This window comes from Astatotilapia calliptera, chromosome 14 (genome assembly GCF_964374335.1).
Source record: "Astatotilapia calliptera chromosome 14, fAstCal68.1, whole genome shotgun sequence".
Lineage (NCBI taxonomy): Eukaryota > Metazoa > Chordata > Actinopteri > Cichliformes > Cichlidae > Astatotilapia > Astatotilapia calliptera.
The window spans coordinates 2,089,091-2,106,943 of record NC_137435.1 but is presented as its reverse complement, the minus strand read 5'-3'; the positions used below and the strand labels follow the sequence as shown (position 1 = coordinate 2,106,943).

At 43.2% G+C, this 17,853-nt stretch overlaps 1 protein-coding gene and 1 long non-coding RNA gene across 8 annotated transcripts in view; one reads left to right on the top strand and one right to left on the bottom strand.

Moving 5' to 3' along the window:
* Positions 1–7,698, top strand: part of dlc (deltaC) — a 20,560-nt gene extending 12,862 nt beyond the window's left edge. Inside the window, exons 8-11 of one of the 7 annotated variants that reach the window (XM_026192377.2) lie at positions 3,715–4,450; positions 4,677–4,791; positions 6,141–6,175; positions 6,293–7,698. In XM_026192377.2, coding sequence (XP_026048162.2) covers positions 3,715–4,450; positions 4,677–4,791; positions 6,141–6,175; positions 6,293–6,341 — 935 coding nt within the window. In that variant the 3' untranslated portion in view covers positions 6,342–7,698. Of the gene's footprint in view, positions 1–3,714; positions 4,451–4,676 lie in introns of all 7 variants that reach the window. The other 6 variants (XR_013901171.1, XM_080288379.1, XM_080288380.1 and 3 more) reach the window with 6 other exon arrangements.
* LOC145419919 (uncharacterized) lies at positions 7,326–17,853 on the bottom strand. The gene is made up of 2 exons (XR_013901180.1): positions 17,546–17,853; positions 7,326–9,628 (listed from the first exon to the last, which is right to left on the bottom strand). It is a non-coding gene; the product is annotated as an uncharacterized LOC145419919 (long non-coding RNA).

Here is a 17,853-nt window from a genome sequence, read left to right as displayed (position 1 = left end):
ATCATATGTGATGCTGCCAACATTATCACAAATGTGGAAGCCAACTGCTCAGCCTCTGTGAGTGGTGGTGGTGGAGGACCCCCACCTGTTTTTCAGGCCTCCGCTTTTTTTCTGTTGGCTATAACAGGTCACATTTGAGCATACAGAGTAAGCAAATATGTACTTGTAATGTGCTCAGATAATTTCAATAAGTGCTTACAGAAAGAAAATTAATGTAGCCTCTAACTGCAATTGATTTACATGGGACAAACAGACCAAGCACTATGGCTCATAATACAATTACACCTTACCTGTTTGGACTATATTTTTATATTTCATTTTTACTTGCTGCCAGGAACGTTTGGGGCCTGTTGGGTTGCACCTGCGCTCACATCACATCACAAAATAAAATGTATGAAATAAAAAATAAAATATAATAAGATAACGTGTTAAATGGGTGGAAATCCCTCGATCAATGTTTAAATTAACACTCACGCATTGACTCTGTCGGCTATGTTTTGCCATGCATGCTCTCTTTCTTTTGCAGCTGAGGCTGTGTTACTTTTTTTCTGCAAAATTTGCATGTTATCGGCATATGCTGCCATCAGAATTTCGGCCTCAAGCGCTGTAAAATACATTGACCGCGCCTTCTTTCCCTCCGTCTCCATGGTGACTCGCTTAATCTGTGCTCCACTAATCAGGGCTTTATGTATCCTCGTGCGCGCGCTTAACTTGGGGTTAAAGCAACTCCGCGTTGACTGAACTAATTGTTATCAGCCTTTCTGAAACCGAATATTCCGAGTTGGACAGTTCGGGGTTACTCAACCCTGAGTATCGTTTTTCACTCTGAGTTTTCTAAACCGGCTTCCTGAAATAGGGCCCTGATCTTGTACCTGATGACACAAAGGCTCCTAACAAGAGAACCGGTGTCGTGTACGTATAACACACAACTTAGCCACTGTGAAATTGTATCTTTAGGCTCATTGTTACCAGCAGCCTGTCATAAACACACATCAGTTGTTTCCATTTCTTTAGTTCAATCAAAGATTTCACATTTTGACATAAAAATATTTGGGGGTGAAAAAAGTGATTTCCAAGCAGCCGGATGTGTCTTGTCATGGTGTGCGGTGTGTCGGGATGATGGTCGCGGTCATCCTGATGCTGCAGGATCAGGTCGGTATGCAGAGAGGTCGGGAGAGACACGGTAGAGGCTCTGTATTATTTGGGCTGTGGTCAGTGGTGTTGCAGATCTTTATGCAACTATGAACTCTGAAAAAGAACCATCGGATTTTCTTCCACCGTGTAGTACCACCTGGAAACCGTCTGTCTGCTAACGGCTTCATTTTTCAGCACAGTGATGATTCAAACACAGGGCCGATACAGTAAAACCATTCCTTCATGGAAAAACACACATCTGATCAGTCATTGGTCGGCCTCCCCAGAGCCTGGACCTCAGTTTGGGATCATCCCGACAGAGAGAAGAACAAAAGGCAGAAAGAAAAGCTTTGAATCCTTCAGGACGTCTGGAGAACTGTTCCTGAAGATCCTCACAGACGTTACAGAAGCTGGCACAGAGGTCAAGCTGGAACCGGACAAACTCCCCAAAAAACACAAGGAAATTTGGATAATTCAAGACTTTTGCACAGTATTTCATGTGATTTAATTCAGCGTGTTTAATGTGCAATCGACTGTTTTACATCTGGGGGGTTGGGGACGTCTGGGGATATCGTGCCCTCGTCAGGCAGACAAGATGTCTGAGCTGTTTAGAGCTGTGGAGATAAACATATCCTCACCTCAGAGAACGTCTGTGAGAAAGTTTGAGGGATAGGAGAGTTATCAAAAACAGTATGAAAGCATTCTTGTGTTAATAAAGGAGGCGGATAAACTTGACTTCTTTCCCACAACAGGTCTGCATCTTTGCTGCTGCCGTAAAGAGTCAGAAGAGCACCAGATATCGTAGAGAAGTATTTCCAACAAATAGTTTTGGGTTGTTTGAAGAAACTTGACTCATTAGGGATGGACGTGTCCTGTGGCGGACACTGGGATGTTTGTAGAGACCGCTGCCTCCGGGGAGTGTCGTCGCTACGAGCAACTGTCCTGACCTAATATGCAAAATGGTTTTGGTGAGACACGAGTGTTTAGATGCTAGATAATGTTTTTTATTCTCTGTAAGTAGTGTTAATGTTGTAGCTGACAGCCGTGTGTGTGTGTGTGTGTGTGTGTGTGTGTGTGTGTGTGTGTGTGTGTGTGTGCATGTGAGGAAAACACAACAAAACCGCTGGAGTTCAGATTTTAACGTTGATCTGGCTCTAAAGCTTGATATTTTGCACCGTGCAGGATGTTTTGCTGTTTGATTTCTATAGTCTGTGGTCTGTGGTTGGGTAACCTGTTCTCGTGCGAGCTGGGCCAACAGTCAGTTTAAAGTTTCACGTCGTTTACGAGAGGAGACGCATTATCAGGGTCAGACGGCTCCACCGGCAGACCTGGCATTAATAAAGGAAGCATATCTCAGAGTTTATAATTAAACAACAGTCATCATCGGCCTATCATCCGCCCCCGCTTCTCGGGGTGCCTGTCGACCCCTCAGTTCTCCCTGAGGTTCTCATTAACATGTGGAAACCGCCGCCTGCTTATCTTCAATCTGCAGTCATTCCTGTCTTTCAGTGAGCCTGACAGAGGGTAAAAAAATACTGCTGCCTGATAGATGACGCTGTGCTCTGTTTGCAGTGTTGCAACACAGAACAACCAAATATGGGTCTGTTTTTACAGCACACAGCCTGCAGTTTGGAATAACAGCCCAACATGAACCCATACATGGCTGCAGGATCAGTGCCTCTCCCCTCCTAAAAATGCTTTTAGAGCACGAAATCCCAGCAAAAGCAAAAATGAATCATTTGTTAGCTAATTTGTGATGCGCATCTTCTCCTGTTTCAGAGAAGTTAAACTGAAATGACGGATATGGCTGTTTAAGTTTTATAGTCCACTGTTCTGGCAGATCACATGACTTCCTGGTGCTGGAAAACAACTTCTCAGGATGTTTCTAATCACACATGTTTTTCTGAGGGGCATCTGTTGAGAGGAAATGTTGTAAAGAACATTTTTCCCCTCCCGCTCTCAGCCCCGCTCGTCCGTCCTCTGTCCAGATGGAGTTTGCTTCGTTGTGGCAAGTCTGCAGGGTTCAAAATGTCTTCTGCACACTGTCGGCTTAATTATTACCACAGTTTGTCAAATTTTCAGAAACCTGGTTTCTTTTCTTTCTTTCTTTTGTTGTTTTTTTAGAATGAAACTGTGGAGTATTTAGCCTCCTCCGGCCTCCCCCAAGGCTCTGCTGTGGTTCCCCTGTTTTTTCTAGTCCACATACTAATACTCAGAAATACCAGTGAACGTATGAGACGTTTAGAGCGATTCAATGATGAGTATTTCACAAAAACCTTGTTTCCCGTGTCTGCTGTATGGCTTTAGCTCGTAAGCAGGGCTGAAGGCATCAGAATCTATTAAACGTCTACACACTTTATTTCCTTTCCAAATGATGCTTCATGGCCAACATGCTAACTACATATCTGGTAACACTTACTGCTCAGCAGAATAAATGACCCTAAAACTGGGGCCCGTTTCACCTCTTTGAAGTCTCAACATCAGTCAGTAGCAGATGAACATCTGCCCTCTTCTGCTTTACCTTGCCAGTTGTTTCCTCCAGTTGTTATTAACACACACCTGTTTTTTTCCTGTCTGCAGGTGCTCAGTGTTTTGACGTTGGCAGCATCGTCATGTGTCGCTGTCAGCCAGGCTTCACCGGCTCTCGCTGCGAGACCAACATCGACGACTGTGCCAGCAATCCCTGCAGGAACGGCGGCACCTGCTTCGACAGAATCAACAACTACAGCTGCACGTGCACCCTCGGCTTCTCCGGCAAGGACTGCACGGTGCACGCCAGCCTCTGCGACCAGTTCCCGTGCGAAAACGGCGGCATGTGTTTCACCCACTTCACCGGCCCCGTGTGCCAGTGCCCGCGAAACTTCATGGGCACGCGCTGCGAACACTCTCTCAAGCCAACTGTGAAACCGGCCGCGAATGGAGACCCTCCAGCGGCCATGATTGCCGCTATTGCTCTGGGAATAGTGACATTTTCCCTGCTGGTGTGCGCCGCCATCTTCGTTCTGCGCCACCTGTACCGGGGCAGGGAGCTGAGAGCCCTTTCCACGTCAGTAAAAAACGACCTGGAGACGGTGAACAACCGCAACGCGGTGATTGGCGGAGGGGCGCCCAAGAACGGGAGCTTACCTGGAGCGACTCTGGGCAGCCTGAAGGAGAAAGAGGCCTTCCTCCTCCCGGGAGCTCATCTTAAAATGTCCAATAAGGATGTAGCGCTGGTGGACAAGGGCAGCGACAACGTGGCCATGTTTAAAAACAAAATGGCAGATTACAACCTGGCAAAGGAGGAGCAGCACCTGGACAAGAACAAGTATGACCTGTAAGGACCTGATGGTTTGATAGTTATCTCTGTTTCTGTTTGTGCTTCGTTCCTGTGAGTTTAATTCAGACAAGTCGCAGCTCGTTGTGTCTTAACTGATCAGTCCATGGTGGGGGGGGATCTTCACTGAGTCTTGCTGTCAAAATCTTTGTTTGCTGTTGGATCAACCTTCCCTCTCTCCGTCTGTCCGTCTGTCTGTCTGTCTCGCTCTTGTTTCCTCTAACAGTAAGAAATGCGAGCCGTCCGTCATCGTCCCTCCTCTCAGTTTTGCAAAGGACAGTCTGTATCACTCAGTGTTCATCATCCCAGACCAGCTGGAGCAGTGTGTGTTTGCTACTGAGGTGAGGAACACAACCACGCGAGCGTTTATCTCTCCGTTGTTGACTTGGGTCGATCACATTACTATTACAAGGATTCATTTTGTTAATGGAAGAGTGGCAGCGAAACGCAGAATGGGAGGCTGAGGAAGGTTCAAAGTTCAAAGTCGTCTTTAAACATCTGACACTGAATTTACACTTTGGTTTTTCTCTGCAAGCTCGACGAAGCAAAATTAAACTTGGTTCAACGTGTCTTTGCTCAGCATGTCCAGAGCATTAAATTCATACTGTTATACAAATGACTTGAACTCGATGAGGATGATGGACAGCTGTGTGTGTGGGTCCAGTGTGTGCACAATAATCTAGATAAAAAAAGTTAGTAACTGTTAGTAACATTTCCTCTAAAAGTGGAAATGAGAAGGCAAATTTAGAGCAGCTGACATCTGCAGAAAAAAGCCACCAGGATTGTATTTTTCATATTATTAATAGTATTTACCGGTTTATTGACTTGCTTGCTCGGTGCATGGGAGAGGTTCACTCTCAGGGCTTTTGTGCCACAGAGAAACATTATTACTGTTAATCGTCTGTTTTATGCAAACTTTTTGAAATAATTAATTCTAAATGTAGCCAGACTCAAAGTCTCACGTCAGGACTTCATCTTTATGTAGGCCAGGGGTCCAACTCCAGTCCTCGAGGGCCGCTGTCCAGCATGTGTTCAGGTTCTGAGTCTTGCTAATGACCTACTAATGTTATTCAGGTGTGTTGCAGCGGGACACATGGAAAGGTTTCAGGACAGCGGCCCTCGAGGACTGGAGTTGGACCCCTGATGCAGGCTCTGCTATTTTAGCATCACAACATTGTGATTGGTCGGTTGGAGTAATATGATATGCACCAGATGCCCCTTTCTTTCACTCTAATGCTCAGCACTGATGTTTGCATGTCTTCTGGCTACAATGTTCCAGCTTATCTGTAAGTCCATAAGAAAGAACAAAGCTGTGACCTCTGAGTGAGAGATTTTTTGCAAAAAACTGGAAAAAACGCCCCCCGTAGGGGTGAGAAAATGAATACATCCTAGTACTGCAGTATTCTGTGTGACGATGCAAGGACACAAAATATTAATGTCTTATAAATTCAATTAAACTGCTGGCAAATTGTGCTATGTTATTGCAATACTGCGCCTATCACAAAATGTAAAGAATGCTAATATCCCGTCGTCAGTGTTATTGTTTAGATATCGTGCTGACCTAATCACAACTGTGAATGTGAGAGTCAGCGACACTGATTTCACTGCAGCTCCATAAATTGCAGAGAAATGAAGCACAGCAGTGTTTCAGGCGGGCTGCTCGCTGAAAGTACAAACTTTTTTCTAACAGGTCCGGACTGGTCCCAGTGCCTCCAGGTGGAAGAGGTTAAAAACACTTATTAATATTTCTTCTAACGTTGTGCTTCATGAATGATGTTCATGGCGCAGTGCAGTGATGCCGTACGCTGATGACTAACCGCTGCTTCTCTGTCTCGTTCTCAGGTATAACCTGAGATTTTTCAGACCACCAGCAAAGGATCTTTTCTGCTGAGGGCCTGAAAGTGTTTTGTCCAGAACAGTATACCCAGAGGATCTATTCTACACACAGTTTTTTAATTTAATATTTATTACTGCTGCTCAATGGAGAGACTTCTGTTGTTTTAGTCTGCTTGGATACTGTCAATGTTCGGATGGCAATGAGAAGACGAGGGAGGAAAGACTGAACGTCTGGCATCATTTGCACTATTCATTCTTTAAATCTTGCCCTGACTTTCTGTCTCTGCACTCTTTCTTAATCTTCTTTGGATCCACGATCGAAACGATCGAAGCGAGAATTGTCCGCCTCTCACACAGATGGGTGCCTTAGCTATGCTCCCTAATTTCGCAATCATCAGAGGACCTGCTCGCAGAAATGGGAGGCAAACCTCTTTCTTTTAGGTCAAACAACCGTACCTTTCCACAGATCATGTATCTGTGACCTGGGCTGGATAGTTTGTGACAACGATTCTGTCGTCCACCTTCAATCGCCGTTCAATTTTTCCTCGTCACATTGTGGCCTGTTCAGTATGAAAAATATCCGCCTTACAATCACCAAACCTGCAGAATCCAAAGTGCCTCTGTCCCTAAAAACATCAAAAAGACTTGAAGCCAGCAATCAGAGTGAGAACGTCACTGTCTGATGTTCTCCCAGAAGACTGGACGAGTTTTATTATGGTTTTTAATGGTAAGTTCAAATCCTGCGCTGAGCCTGTCAGTCCACCCGTCTCTGAGCCCCAGTTGTATCTCCAGCCTTCAGCCCTGGATATTAATCGCTGTGTAAATGATGTTTCAGGTGAACTGGGGGGGGGGGCTTTGTTCCCCTAATAACAATCAGCTGTTTCCTGCCTTTCCGCCTTGTGAATTGAAAGATAATCAAAGTCGAACCGTTGGGCTGGATTCATCGTACGGGTCCATTTGTTCCCAGCTGAATTTTATATTTCTATTAATCAAAAACTTCAAAGCTGCCTTCATGAAACCGCTGCAGACCCAGTTCAGTCGGTCTGACAATAAAAACGCCGCTGACGGGTTTTTTTTTGCTTTTATATAAGAAAAAAAAGAAAACGTTTTTTATCAGTGAAGGACTCCAAAGAGCTTTTATTCCTTTGTTTTTTTTAATAATCCATTTGATACCAAAAATACGTGTTGTTCTTGTGTAGACGTGTCTTTGTATTATCTTCATTAATTTAAGAGAACAATGCAATGTGTACATACCTCCCAGAAGAACGTTTTCCTATTTAATTTTGCTCGTTGTAAATAATTTTGTATTTATGAAAGAGAATTGTACATATGTCTACGTTAATGTGCCCAATGTCTCCATCAGAATCAACAAATATATATTTTTCTTAAATAAATTAGAAAAATAATATTAACATTATCTGTACTGTGTTTTTCTTTCTGTCTGTGTAACCGAGACTTTGTACATTTCCATGTCTACAAACTAAATTTAGGCTCTCAGTTGAGCCTCCAGCTTATTTTATGTCGAGGACCAAAACTGCCGACGTGTTAAATGACAAAAAAAGGAGGTAAATACATGACAAACCACAATAAAAGCAGTCGTAGTCGAGTATTTCATTTATTTACAGATTATACCCATCATTTTTTTTATGTCCAGTGCTCACAACATTAATAAGAATTCATTTATAATAACTCACTATTTAATTTCCTTTGTATTATTTATTTATTTCATTTATTAATAATAATCTTTACTTGTAATTTCCTTCGTTTCCACCGAGTTTTGAAAAGACGCCATCCTTCTGTTTTATTCTGCGCTGATAATAAATCCACGATGTCCACCGATCGCCTTCTCTGTCGTTCCCGATGACAGCTTAAAAAAATGGTCCCGTGGTCCTGGAGCCAGTGAAGCCCAGCATTAATGAAACGTATCTGTATTCATACAATCATCGATCATTTTATGAGACCTCTTTAACCTTCCCTACCAAACCACAGTCAGTGCGACGACTGAATAAAGTCTTATTAGTCCTGTAAATGGAATCAGATGCAGGAAAATTACGATTTAAAAGCCTCCAGAGTCATAAAACACACACTGGTAGCTGCACAATCAGCTGTGTGTGTGTGTGTGTGTGTGTGCGCAGAATATTCACAGTAGTCCACAGAGAGCTGTGCAGTTGTCAGACCAAAACATGGACACTGAGTATCAGAATCAGAATACTTTATTCATCCCGAGGGAAATTAGGGGTTACAGCAGGCAGCACGCTAATGGCGCATGCTTACCTCAGTGTTTACAGCGTCCCAATAAATTTCACTTTACTGCTCCAACAGGCCCGACTTCATGAAGCCATGATGACTGCCTCACCTACCTGCTACCTTCTCTCTCAGCGATCAGGCTAACGAGTGCCTAAGCTGAGGAAGAGGAGAGCTATGTGTTCGTGGACACGTAACATTTCTTGTTAGCTGGAACTCTTTCGTTTCCCCCTTCATAACAACTGTTTATAACTCACCTGTTTCGATTAGTCATTAATGTTTGCATTATCAGGGGCGTGGCTTCTTTGACCGACAGGTGGATGGGGACGCAGGTGGCTGTAGCTGCTAGCTGTCTGCTAGGCTTCCCCTGAGCTAACTGGAGTCCCTGAACTGGACCTCTGGCTGCGTTTGTGCTGTTGGAGTGTGTTTAACGACATGTCCTGGTGGTTTTACAAAGATTTTGCATTAACTGTTAAGGAATTTCAGTCATTTTCACACACAGCCTGGCCTTCCATTTGTTGAGTGTAACCGGCGGTTTGCACCTTTTGACCGTAGACTCTGACAGCAATGCATCTGTCTCATCGAGCATATTCACCACTTGGTTAGTTGTGACGTTGTTTTCCTGAACCATAGAAATAATCCTGTCATCATTCGCTTCATGTGTCTTCTGTGGTCTTTTGTAGATTGTTTTTCCTCTCTACCTGATAGGCTTAAGAAACCCAAATAAACATAACAATGGTATCTTGGAATCAGCTGTTTAATTTGTCCATGAATATTGAGAGAACGGGACACGGCTGGTCATACCACGATCGTCTGATTTAAAATCCACTGCACTGGTGTATGGAAGCAAATCCACAAAACAAACTTCTCCAACGGATGTGACAAACTTCCTTCTTTGTCCGTCTCCTGCCGGTTCACCTCCCTCCTCCCCTCAGTCCTTTGTCTGCTTTTCTTTTGTTTCCCTTTCTCTTTGCTTTCACGTTCTCACTTTAAACTTTGATCTGATGTTGTTGTTTTGACTCCTGGCTAATGAGTAGCTTCTGCCACGTGTCACTTCCGACTCTGGCTCACCTGCTGTCCACCTGGCTGGCTGTGTCTCTGAAAACACACACACACACACCTGTCTTCAGAATGAACTGTGAACTCTGCTGAATCAGTGAGCTCAAAGGTCACGACGTCTGAGCGTTGAGCCTGTTAATAGTTGAATTCTATTGAACCTCTAACATGGTCACTGCTTGGAGGGGGCCTGTGGTGGTGGTCTGCAGTGCTGCTGCAGGGGAGGCGAACGCACCTGAGCTGCATCTGCAGTCACACCTCGGCTAGCTCCTGGACTGTACAGCAACCGTGAGTGTAAATAAAGATTACGCTGCAAAGCATGAGCGTGTCATCGGGTCTGCCGTGGTCACAGGGCCAATCAAGGTTAAGGGCAAAGATAAGGTAGCAGAGCAGTCTAAGGCTGCGTCCACACTAACGTGTTTTCATTTGACAGCACATGGTTTTCTCTCCGTTTTGGCCTCCCGTCCACACTGAGACATACATTTCAAAACAGCGCTTTCATGTCACAGTGTGGACGGTGAAAACAGTCATGTGATGCAGTCATGTGACCAATTAAACAATGATAGCGGAGGGCATTACACAGCAGTTGTTTTGATTGACAGCCCTATTAAAGATTAATGTCTGTTCATGCCCCAGAGAGCTTTTCTTCAAATTCTTTAATTCTCACTCACTTTTGCAACTTTGTGCTTTTGTGTTACTCGCAGCAACAACTCCTCATTGTTAGTCCATTTAAAAAAACTCGCTGCTTTTCCTCAACATTTTACTGCGACCTTTCAAAGAGCTGGAAAGTAAAGGAGCGTCAGACTAAATGAGGCAGGTTGAATCTTCTTGCGTTTCAAGCATGCGCAGAACTGGAACGTAAGCATTTTCTGCCATTTCAATGTGGATGCACAACTCTGAAAACAACTGAAAACACTAGTGTGGACGCGGAGCCGTTTTCAAATCTATCCGGGCTAGTGTGGACGTAGCCTAAGCTGGCCCAGTCCTCAGCCACCTTCTCCTGAGGTGTTCCCGGGCCATTAAGGGATAGAAAATCCTCCCTCTGCTTTGTACTCTTGTCCCAGTTGGATGGACTTACAGTTGCCTGTAGTGGGGTAAGACCCAGTGCAGGGGCACCAAATGTGAATGACATGCAGCAGGAGTGAGCGATAAGGGAGCAAAAGGCAAAAACACAAAGAGAAGCTGCTTGCGTGTAAAACGTCCACACTGCCGAGTTTCTGGTTCAGGACTAAACCTACAGGACTCATTTTTGGTATGCGGGGCTCGTTAGAGCACAGTGCTTCTCTTTGAGCTCTGTGTTTGGTCTCTACCAGCTCTTAAGCAAAATATCTAAGTGATGCTTTGAGGCAGTGAAAGCGTACGGTAAGTCAAAAGTGCCAAGACCGAATCCAAAAATTAACCACTTAAGGAAATAAACTCATAATCATATTTGTAGCTGGTATTTACTCCCGATGCCATAAAATTACAGTTTAAATAGCTTTCAGTTTCTTTCTTAGTGCATCGGACCTCACACTGATACTAATCAAGCACAGCATTCGTCTCACCTTGGCGTCCAGTCCGTAAACCTCATATAAGACATGCTGGGTCTGCTTTATCCTACAGTCACATCTGCAAGCCTCTTTGCAACCCAAATCATCTCCAGCTCCATCTTTTTCTTGTTACTGACTTAACGTTATATCTGCTGTTATTGATGCTGCTGTCTGTTGTTGCTCTACAGAACCGAGTCCCAGCCCCAAATATAAGTAAGTGCAGATGAAAATGACACGCTTCATTAACTGTGTGGGCTCTGTCTGAAACCTGTTTTTATTCTCCAGCAAAGATTCAGTAAACGTGTTCTCTCATCTCTCATCTCGTCTGGTGAACTAAGTCTTCATCCTCTGGTCAGATTAACACCAGAGTGCTTCACAAGCCAGCGATGCTCAGCACTGTGGATGTGTCTGAAGTACAGCCTGTCAGCACTAGAGATGGACCGATCCGATATTACGTATCGGTATCGGTCCGATACTGACCTAAATTACTGGATCGGATATCGGAGAAAAATAAAAAATGTAATCCGATCCATTAAATATCACGAAAGCACCTCACAAAACTTGCAACACGCCGTAACTCACCTCAGAACGTTAGCACGTCTGAGCAGTAGGCATCACGTGATAGAGCGGCTGTGGCATGCGGGACCTGTCGGTGGTCTGGATAGCATGTGGAGCTTCGCTAGCAACCCGGCATTTCATCTCCGACAAAGTTATCCCCGAGAGAAGTAAAGCACGTGTGTAAGTCCATCTCTGAATGTTTGTAAAGCATTCCTGCGTTAAGCTTAACGAGCGATATATGGAGCGACTGCCTCTTCTTGCTGCTACTTCAATCATGAAACTGCTTAACGATCAGCTGATCGGCTTTTCTGTCGCGAGTCCGTGTCTCTTGTTTGTTTTTGGCCCACTTTGCACCAGAAAGAGGAAACCAGCGGCTGAACAACAGCAGCATGTTTAAGCTTGATCAGCTGTTGTTAGAATTTATTTAATATTACTTTCTACACCAGGATCTTTTTCTACAGCTGACGCTGGTAACTGTGCAGGGGCGGATCTAGCAAAGTTTAGCCAGGGGGGCCGATAGGGCATGAACAGGGAAAAGGGGGCACAAAGACATACTTTTCTTTCTTATTCTCATTTAAAATGTCTAGCTTTTAATAAATAATTATCTGACACCCAAAGTTTTAATTTGATGTAAAATGAATAGAAGTCAATTACTCTATATAGTGACTATTAAGTCTAATATATACCCTAGTAAGCTATAGTACTTTTTCCTTTGGGAAGGTACCATCTGTGCAGTCTGCAATTTTGTTGAAGAAAGATGTTGAATCTATTTAATATTTCTTGAAAAATAATTGATTTCTGTGCATTTTTTTCACACTGCATCAAATTAAGGTTGATTACGTCGATTAAGCATCATGAGGTGGAGCGTGAGGGGTGGTTCCCTATTTTTTATTTATTTATTTTTGTTGTTGCTGGGAGTTGGAACCCTATTAGTTAGGTTGCTTAATATTTATGCTAAGTACTCTTTAAAATATCAGAATAGGGAGGATGGTGTAGGTCTAAGTTTATTAGATTGATCAGTATTGCTGAACTATGAAATATTTTTTTTTGCATACAGGTATAACAGAATAGCTTTAGTGTAGTTGTTGTTTTAAACTTGAGTATGAACTTGCAGACTTGCAAAATGCAGAAAGATATTTTAAAAAACACTTTTGTTGATTAAAAAAACACTATCGGATTCATATCGGTATCGGCAGATATCCAAATTTATGATATCGGTATCGGACATAAAAAAGTGGTATCGTGCCATCTCTAGTCAGCACACCTGACTGGAAAATAACACCACTTCTTTACTTCGTTATAGTTACATCACGTCTGTAGGCTCAGCACTGAAAGCTGACTTTTTAGTGTCATATGTTCCAGTTTAGTTTTTCATGTTCAGTTTATGTGTGGGGGTTGTTTTCTTCTTTTTTCTGGACATACAGAGCTTCCCTCCAGATTAGATGATATCCCGCACACAACAACCCCACCTGTCCCTCTGTTAAGCCTGTTTTTCTTCAGGTTCAGCCGCACATCAGCCAAATCATTGTGCAGATATTTGTATTAAAAATGCTCCAAAAGGCTCCAACAGCACAAACACAGTTTCGAGGTCCAGTTCAGAGACTCCAGTAAGCTGAGGTGAAGCCTCCTTAATACAGTTTAAAAAACATAATTTACAAACTAATTCAAGATAAGATGCTTTGATTTTTCCAAGAACTTATGTGAACATTAATTGTGAAAAAAATGAGATTTGCAAATCATTGATTTGTTTTTATTTCACGCAGCTTCTCAGCTTTCTGGGTTCTACTTTTTTGGTTCCCAATGAAGGTCCATGACAGAAAGTAAACTCTGATCTCCTGAATAAAGGAAACGCTCATTCAGTTCAGTACAATTTTATTGTACCAAATCACAACAACAGTCACCACAAGGTGCTTTATATTGTCAGGTATAACCCTGTAATAACACAGCCACGCTGATCCATATCCCAACTTTGTATATAAGACTGGTTGTCCTGTACTGACTTCTAAAGTTGACACTGGGTGAAACTTACAGATACAATCTAAGCACTGCGGGGATTTTAGGCCGAAACAGGGAGGTGCATTTTAATAAAATTTTTTAGGAAGTACCGAGAAGTCAAAACTGGCAAAAATGTTTAATATTTGACTCGTCGTGATGCCGAAAGTAGAAACAGGTTATGAGGGGATTTTTACAAATTTTTACAGCAGGCTCTAAACATGTTTATATCTGCTGTAAAGATTTCAAATGGGAGTCTGTGGGGACTGACTCACTGCTGGAGCCTCTGGTGGACATTAGAGGAACTGCAGCTTTTGATGCTTCTGCGTTGGCCTCCCGAGGTTCCTGCTGGGGTTTAATAAGTCGCATTAGGGGAAACAGTTTGCGATTGGCAGTTTCTTGTGATCTGTAATAATCCAGCAGGTAATTCTAACAAATAGGCTAAAGCACAAATCTGTTGCCATTAAGGCCTTAAAACGTCTGCACTTTGGATCTTCCGGTTGCGTGGACGCAGAGCTCACTGGTTACCATCTTATCTTTGGTTGCTTTTTAGTTGCCTGATGACAACAATAATTGATGTTTAAGAGTAATCCTGTCCTGAACTGTTTGCTTGTGCTGCTGCTGTCTGGACGAATTCTGACCTGCCTTCCATCCTCCGTTGGGATGGAAGCTACTTCCTGCCTCTGCTCCTGTCTTCCACTCATTTTAATACACTGCTAATACTCGTACCATCCTATGTACGGTTTACCAATCACCTAAACCCAATGAGGATTCTTTAACGACTTTGCTGTTCTTCTTCTACACTGACAATAACCCTTTTTTTCAGAGACTTCACATCCTGTCTGGATAGTTTTGGACGGCAACAACATTTAAAATGTTGAGCTCATTGTAAAGGTCACACACTGGATCTGGTGTTCTGGTGTCTCACTGACTGCAAAGCCCGTTTGTTTCCCCTCTCTGATCACATGTTTATCTTATTCAATCAGAATCAGAATCAGAATCAGAATACTTTATTGATCCCTGGGGGAAATTATTTTTTGTTACAGTGCTCCATTTTAAACCAACATTAAGACAAGACAGACAATACACTAACTAAGAATAGTACAATATATACATATATATACATACATACATACATAAGTCACTTATAAATAAATATTTGGAAAAGAAACATGTGTAGTTGTAGCAGCAAACAGTGTGTTAAGTAGATGCGTTGTACAGGGAGATGGCCACAGGCAGGAATGATTTCCTGTGTCGTTCAGTGGTGCTTTTCGGTAATCTCAGTCTCTCACTGAACGAGCTCCTGTGACTGACCAACATGTCATGGAGTGGGTGGGAGGTGTTATCCAACATTGTCTTTATCTTGGACAGCATCCGCCTCTCCGACACCACCTTGAGGGAGTCCAGCTCCATCCCCACAACATTGCTGGCCTTACGGATCAGTTTATTAAGTCTGTTGGCATCTGCGACCCTCAGCCTGCTCCCCCAGCATGCAACAGCATAGAGGATCACACTGGCCACCACAGACTCATAGAAAATCCTCAGCATTTTCTGGCAGATGTTGAAGGACCTCAGTCGCCTCAAAAAATAGAGACGACTCTGGCCCTTCCTGTAAAGTGCTGTGGTGTTTTTAGCCCAGTCCAGTTTATTGTCAATGTGTACTCCAAGGTATTTATAGTCCTCCACAATGTCAACACTGACCCCCTGGATTGAAACAGGGGTCAAGTGTTTCCTGGTCTTCCTGAAGTCCACGATCAGTTCCTTGGTCTTTGCCACGTTGAGCTGCACGTGGCAAAGACCAAGGAACTGATCGTGGACTTCAGGAACTGATTCAATAATTAGTTTTCACTGCCCCCTCGTGATATTACATTCAGCAACATCAGAGCCGTCAATCCTGACACTTTTTCACCTGATATGAACAATCTCCCTTTAACTTGTAGCATTTCAGCTCCCATTGATCTGGTTTCCTGTTACAATACCAGCCTTCAAAACCTCCTTAGTACATTTGCTCCTCTCAAACACAGATTGTGTCCTTTTCTTGCTCAGCACCTTGGTTTAGACCAACCTCGCGGTTTACCAAACACAAAGAAATGTATATTAATCACATCCTGTCTCACAGGAAGTGTACTGTCTCGGCCCTGCATGCTATTTTGGTTTAATCTGTTGTAGTGCATGTAACCCCAAGTTCCTTTTTTCACACTATCCTCCAGAAAAGACTTGCATTCATTGGCATTAGTCTTATATCTTTCTAATCGCACTCATTTGCTGCTTCTGTTGGTGTGCCCCAGGGTGCAGTATCGGGGCCTCTTTCATTCATTATTTACATGCTATTATTACTATTATTATTATTGTCTGCATAAACAAATTTACATTAACTACTTACATTCTAAGGCCAGCCGAACCTCGTAGATGTGAAACAGAAATTCCTCCACAAGTAGTGACGTAGTTGCTGCTGGATGGCGATTTAACTGCTAAATGACACTTGTGTTTCTGCATACAGGAATGTAACCAGCATGCAAACGGCTGCCAACCAGTGGAGTCCAGCCCACTACCACAAAGAGACTCTGCAAAATGTGTTTATAAAAACGGTGATTATTTGCCAACCTCTTGGAGAGTAATTCCAGTCAGTCCGAGTTGGGATGCGATTGTTTGGAGACCTGCTGCCTACCACTAGTCAACCTTTGCCATTGCCTTGCAAACCAGGTCACGTAGAGGTTGAACTTGTTGCATGCTTAATTCTTGATGACCACCAGGGCGCTAGAATGACTTGCAGTCAGTCTTTAACAACAACAGAAAATCTGCAATTACAAATCAACCACCAGAGTTTGGCTGGCGTCCTAGTTTTACTGTAGTGGGACTAATCTGTTAATATTTTTAAGGTCCAAACATTAAATTTAGAACCCAGAGAAACTGCAGATTCAAATTATGACCTAATCTGTAGATTAATCTTGACCAGAGACAGCTGAACGTCGTCATCAGACACATTTTCATTGTACAATACTGTAAAATCTCATTTCTAGCATCTGTAAAGTAAAACTGCTGTGTGAGAGACGGCGAGCAGAGAGGTTCAGCAGAGAGACAGATGAAAGGGAGAAAGTGAAGAACACACACAGATGAAACACACACCTGTCATCACTCCATCACCGTCTCTGACCTCTGACCTCCCCTCTTCTCTTTCCCAGCTTGTTTTGGATACACACACCCTACCCTCAATCCTGACACGAAGGTAGGTGTGTGTGTGTGTGTGTGTGTGTGTGTGTGTGTGTGTGTGTGTGTGTGTAAGAGAGAGAGAAAGTTATGAAGAGGAAACAAGAACAGGAAGGATAAAGACAAAGACATGAATCAACTGTCTTCACCTTTCTTCTCTCTCATAATGAATATTTCAGACAGACACACACACACACACACACACACACACACACACACACACTGACCGTCCCAACCTGACGTGTCTCCGTCACAAAGAGCAGCAGTTCCTAACATCTTCATTCATACATGCACAACAGTGATGCGTTTAACTTTCAAAGCATTGCTTAAGTCTTCATTTTCACATTTTAACGTTCACTTCATTGTGTGCAGGTTCTTCCTTCCTCCTTCACATCAGCCACGTCCTGCACTGACCTTAAATTTGACTATAAGTCAGGATGTCATTGCATAATTACTGCATAAACCCATGTGCAAATACATGCTCAATGTCCCGGGATGCTGCAGGATGTTTAAAGATTTGTTTCCAAGAAAAGGGAAGTGGATATTATTCCCAGGAATGCCCAGGTACCTAAGTTCCCAAGTATGAGGAACTCAGCTGGTAGCATAATACCAACATAATAACATTTGCTGCAGAAAGTTCAAAAGTGATATCAGGAAGTCTTCATTCATTTACCTGAAAGAAAAGTGCAGAATCCACAAATAAGCAACTTTCTTCAATTAAAACGTGGTTCAAAGATCCACCTTTGACTGCAGGGAGACTGGAAACACTCAGCTTATCTTCTAAACTGGAAAACCGCCTCTGCTGTTTAGTTCTGAGGAACTGGCACCAACACTAATGATTGAAGTCTTTAAAGCATGATCTGCGGCCCAATGATCAGATATGATCGGAGTGTGAGGAAAGAGTGTGTTTTATTCAGGCTCAGTGGGCGTCATAACTGCAGCGTTGTTATCAGCTTTTATGTTCTCATCGACTCTTTGTGC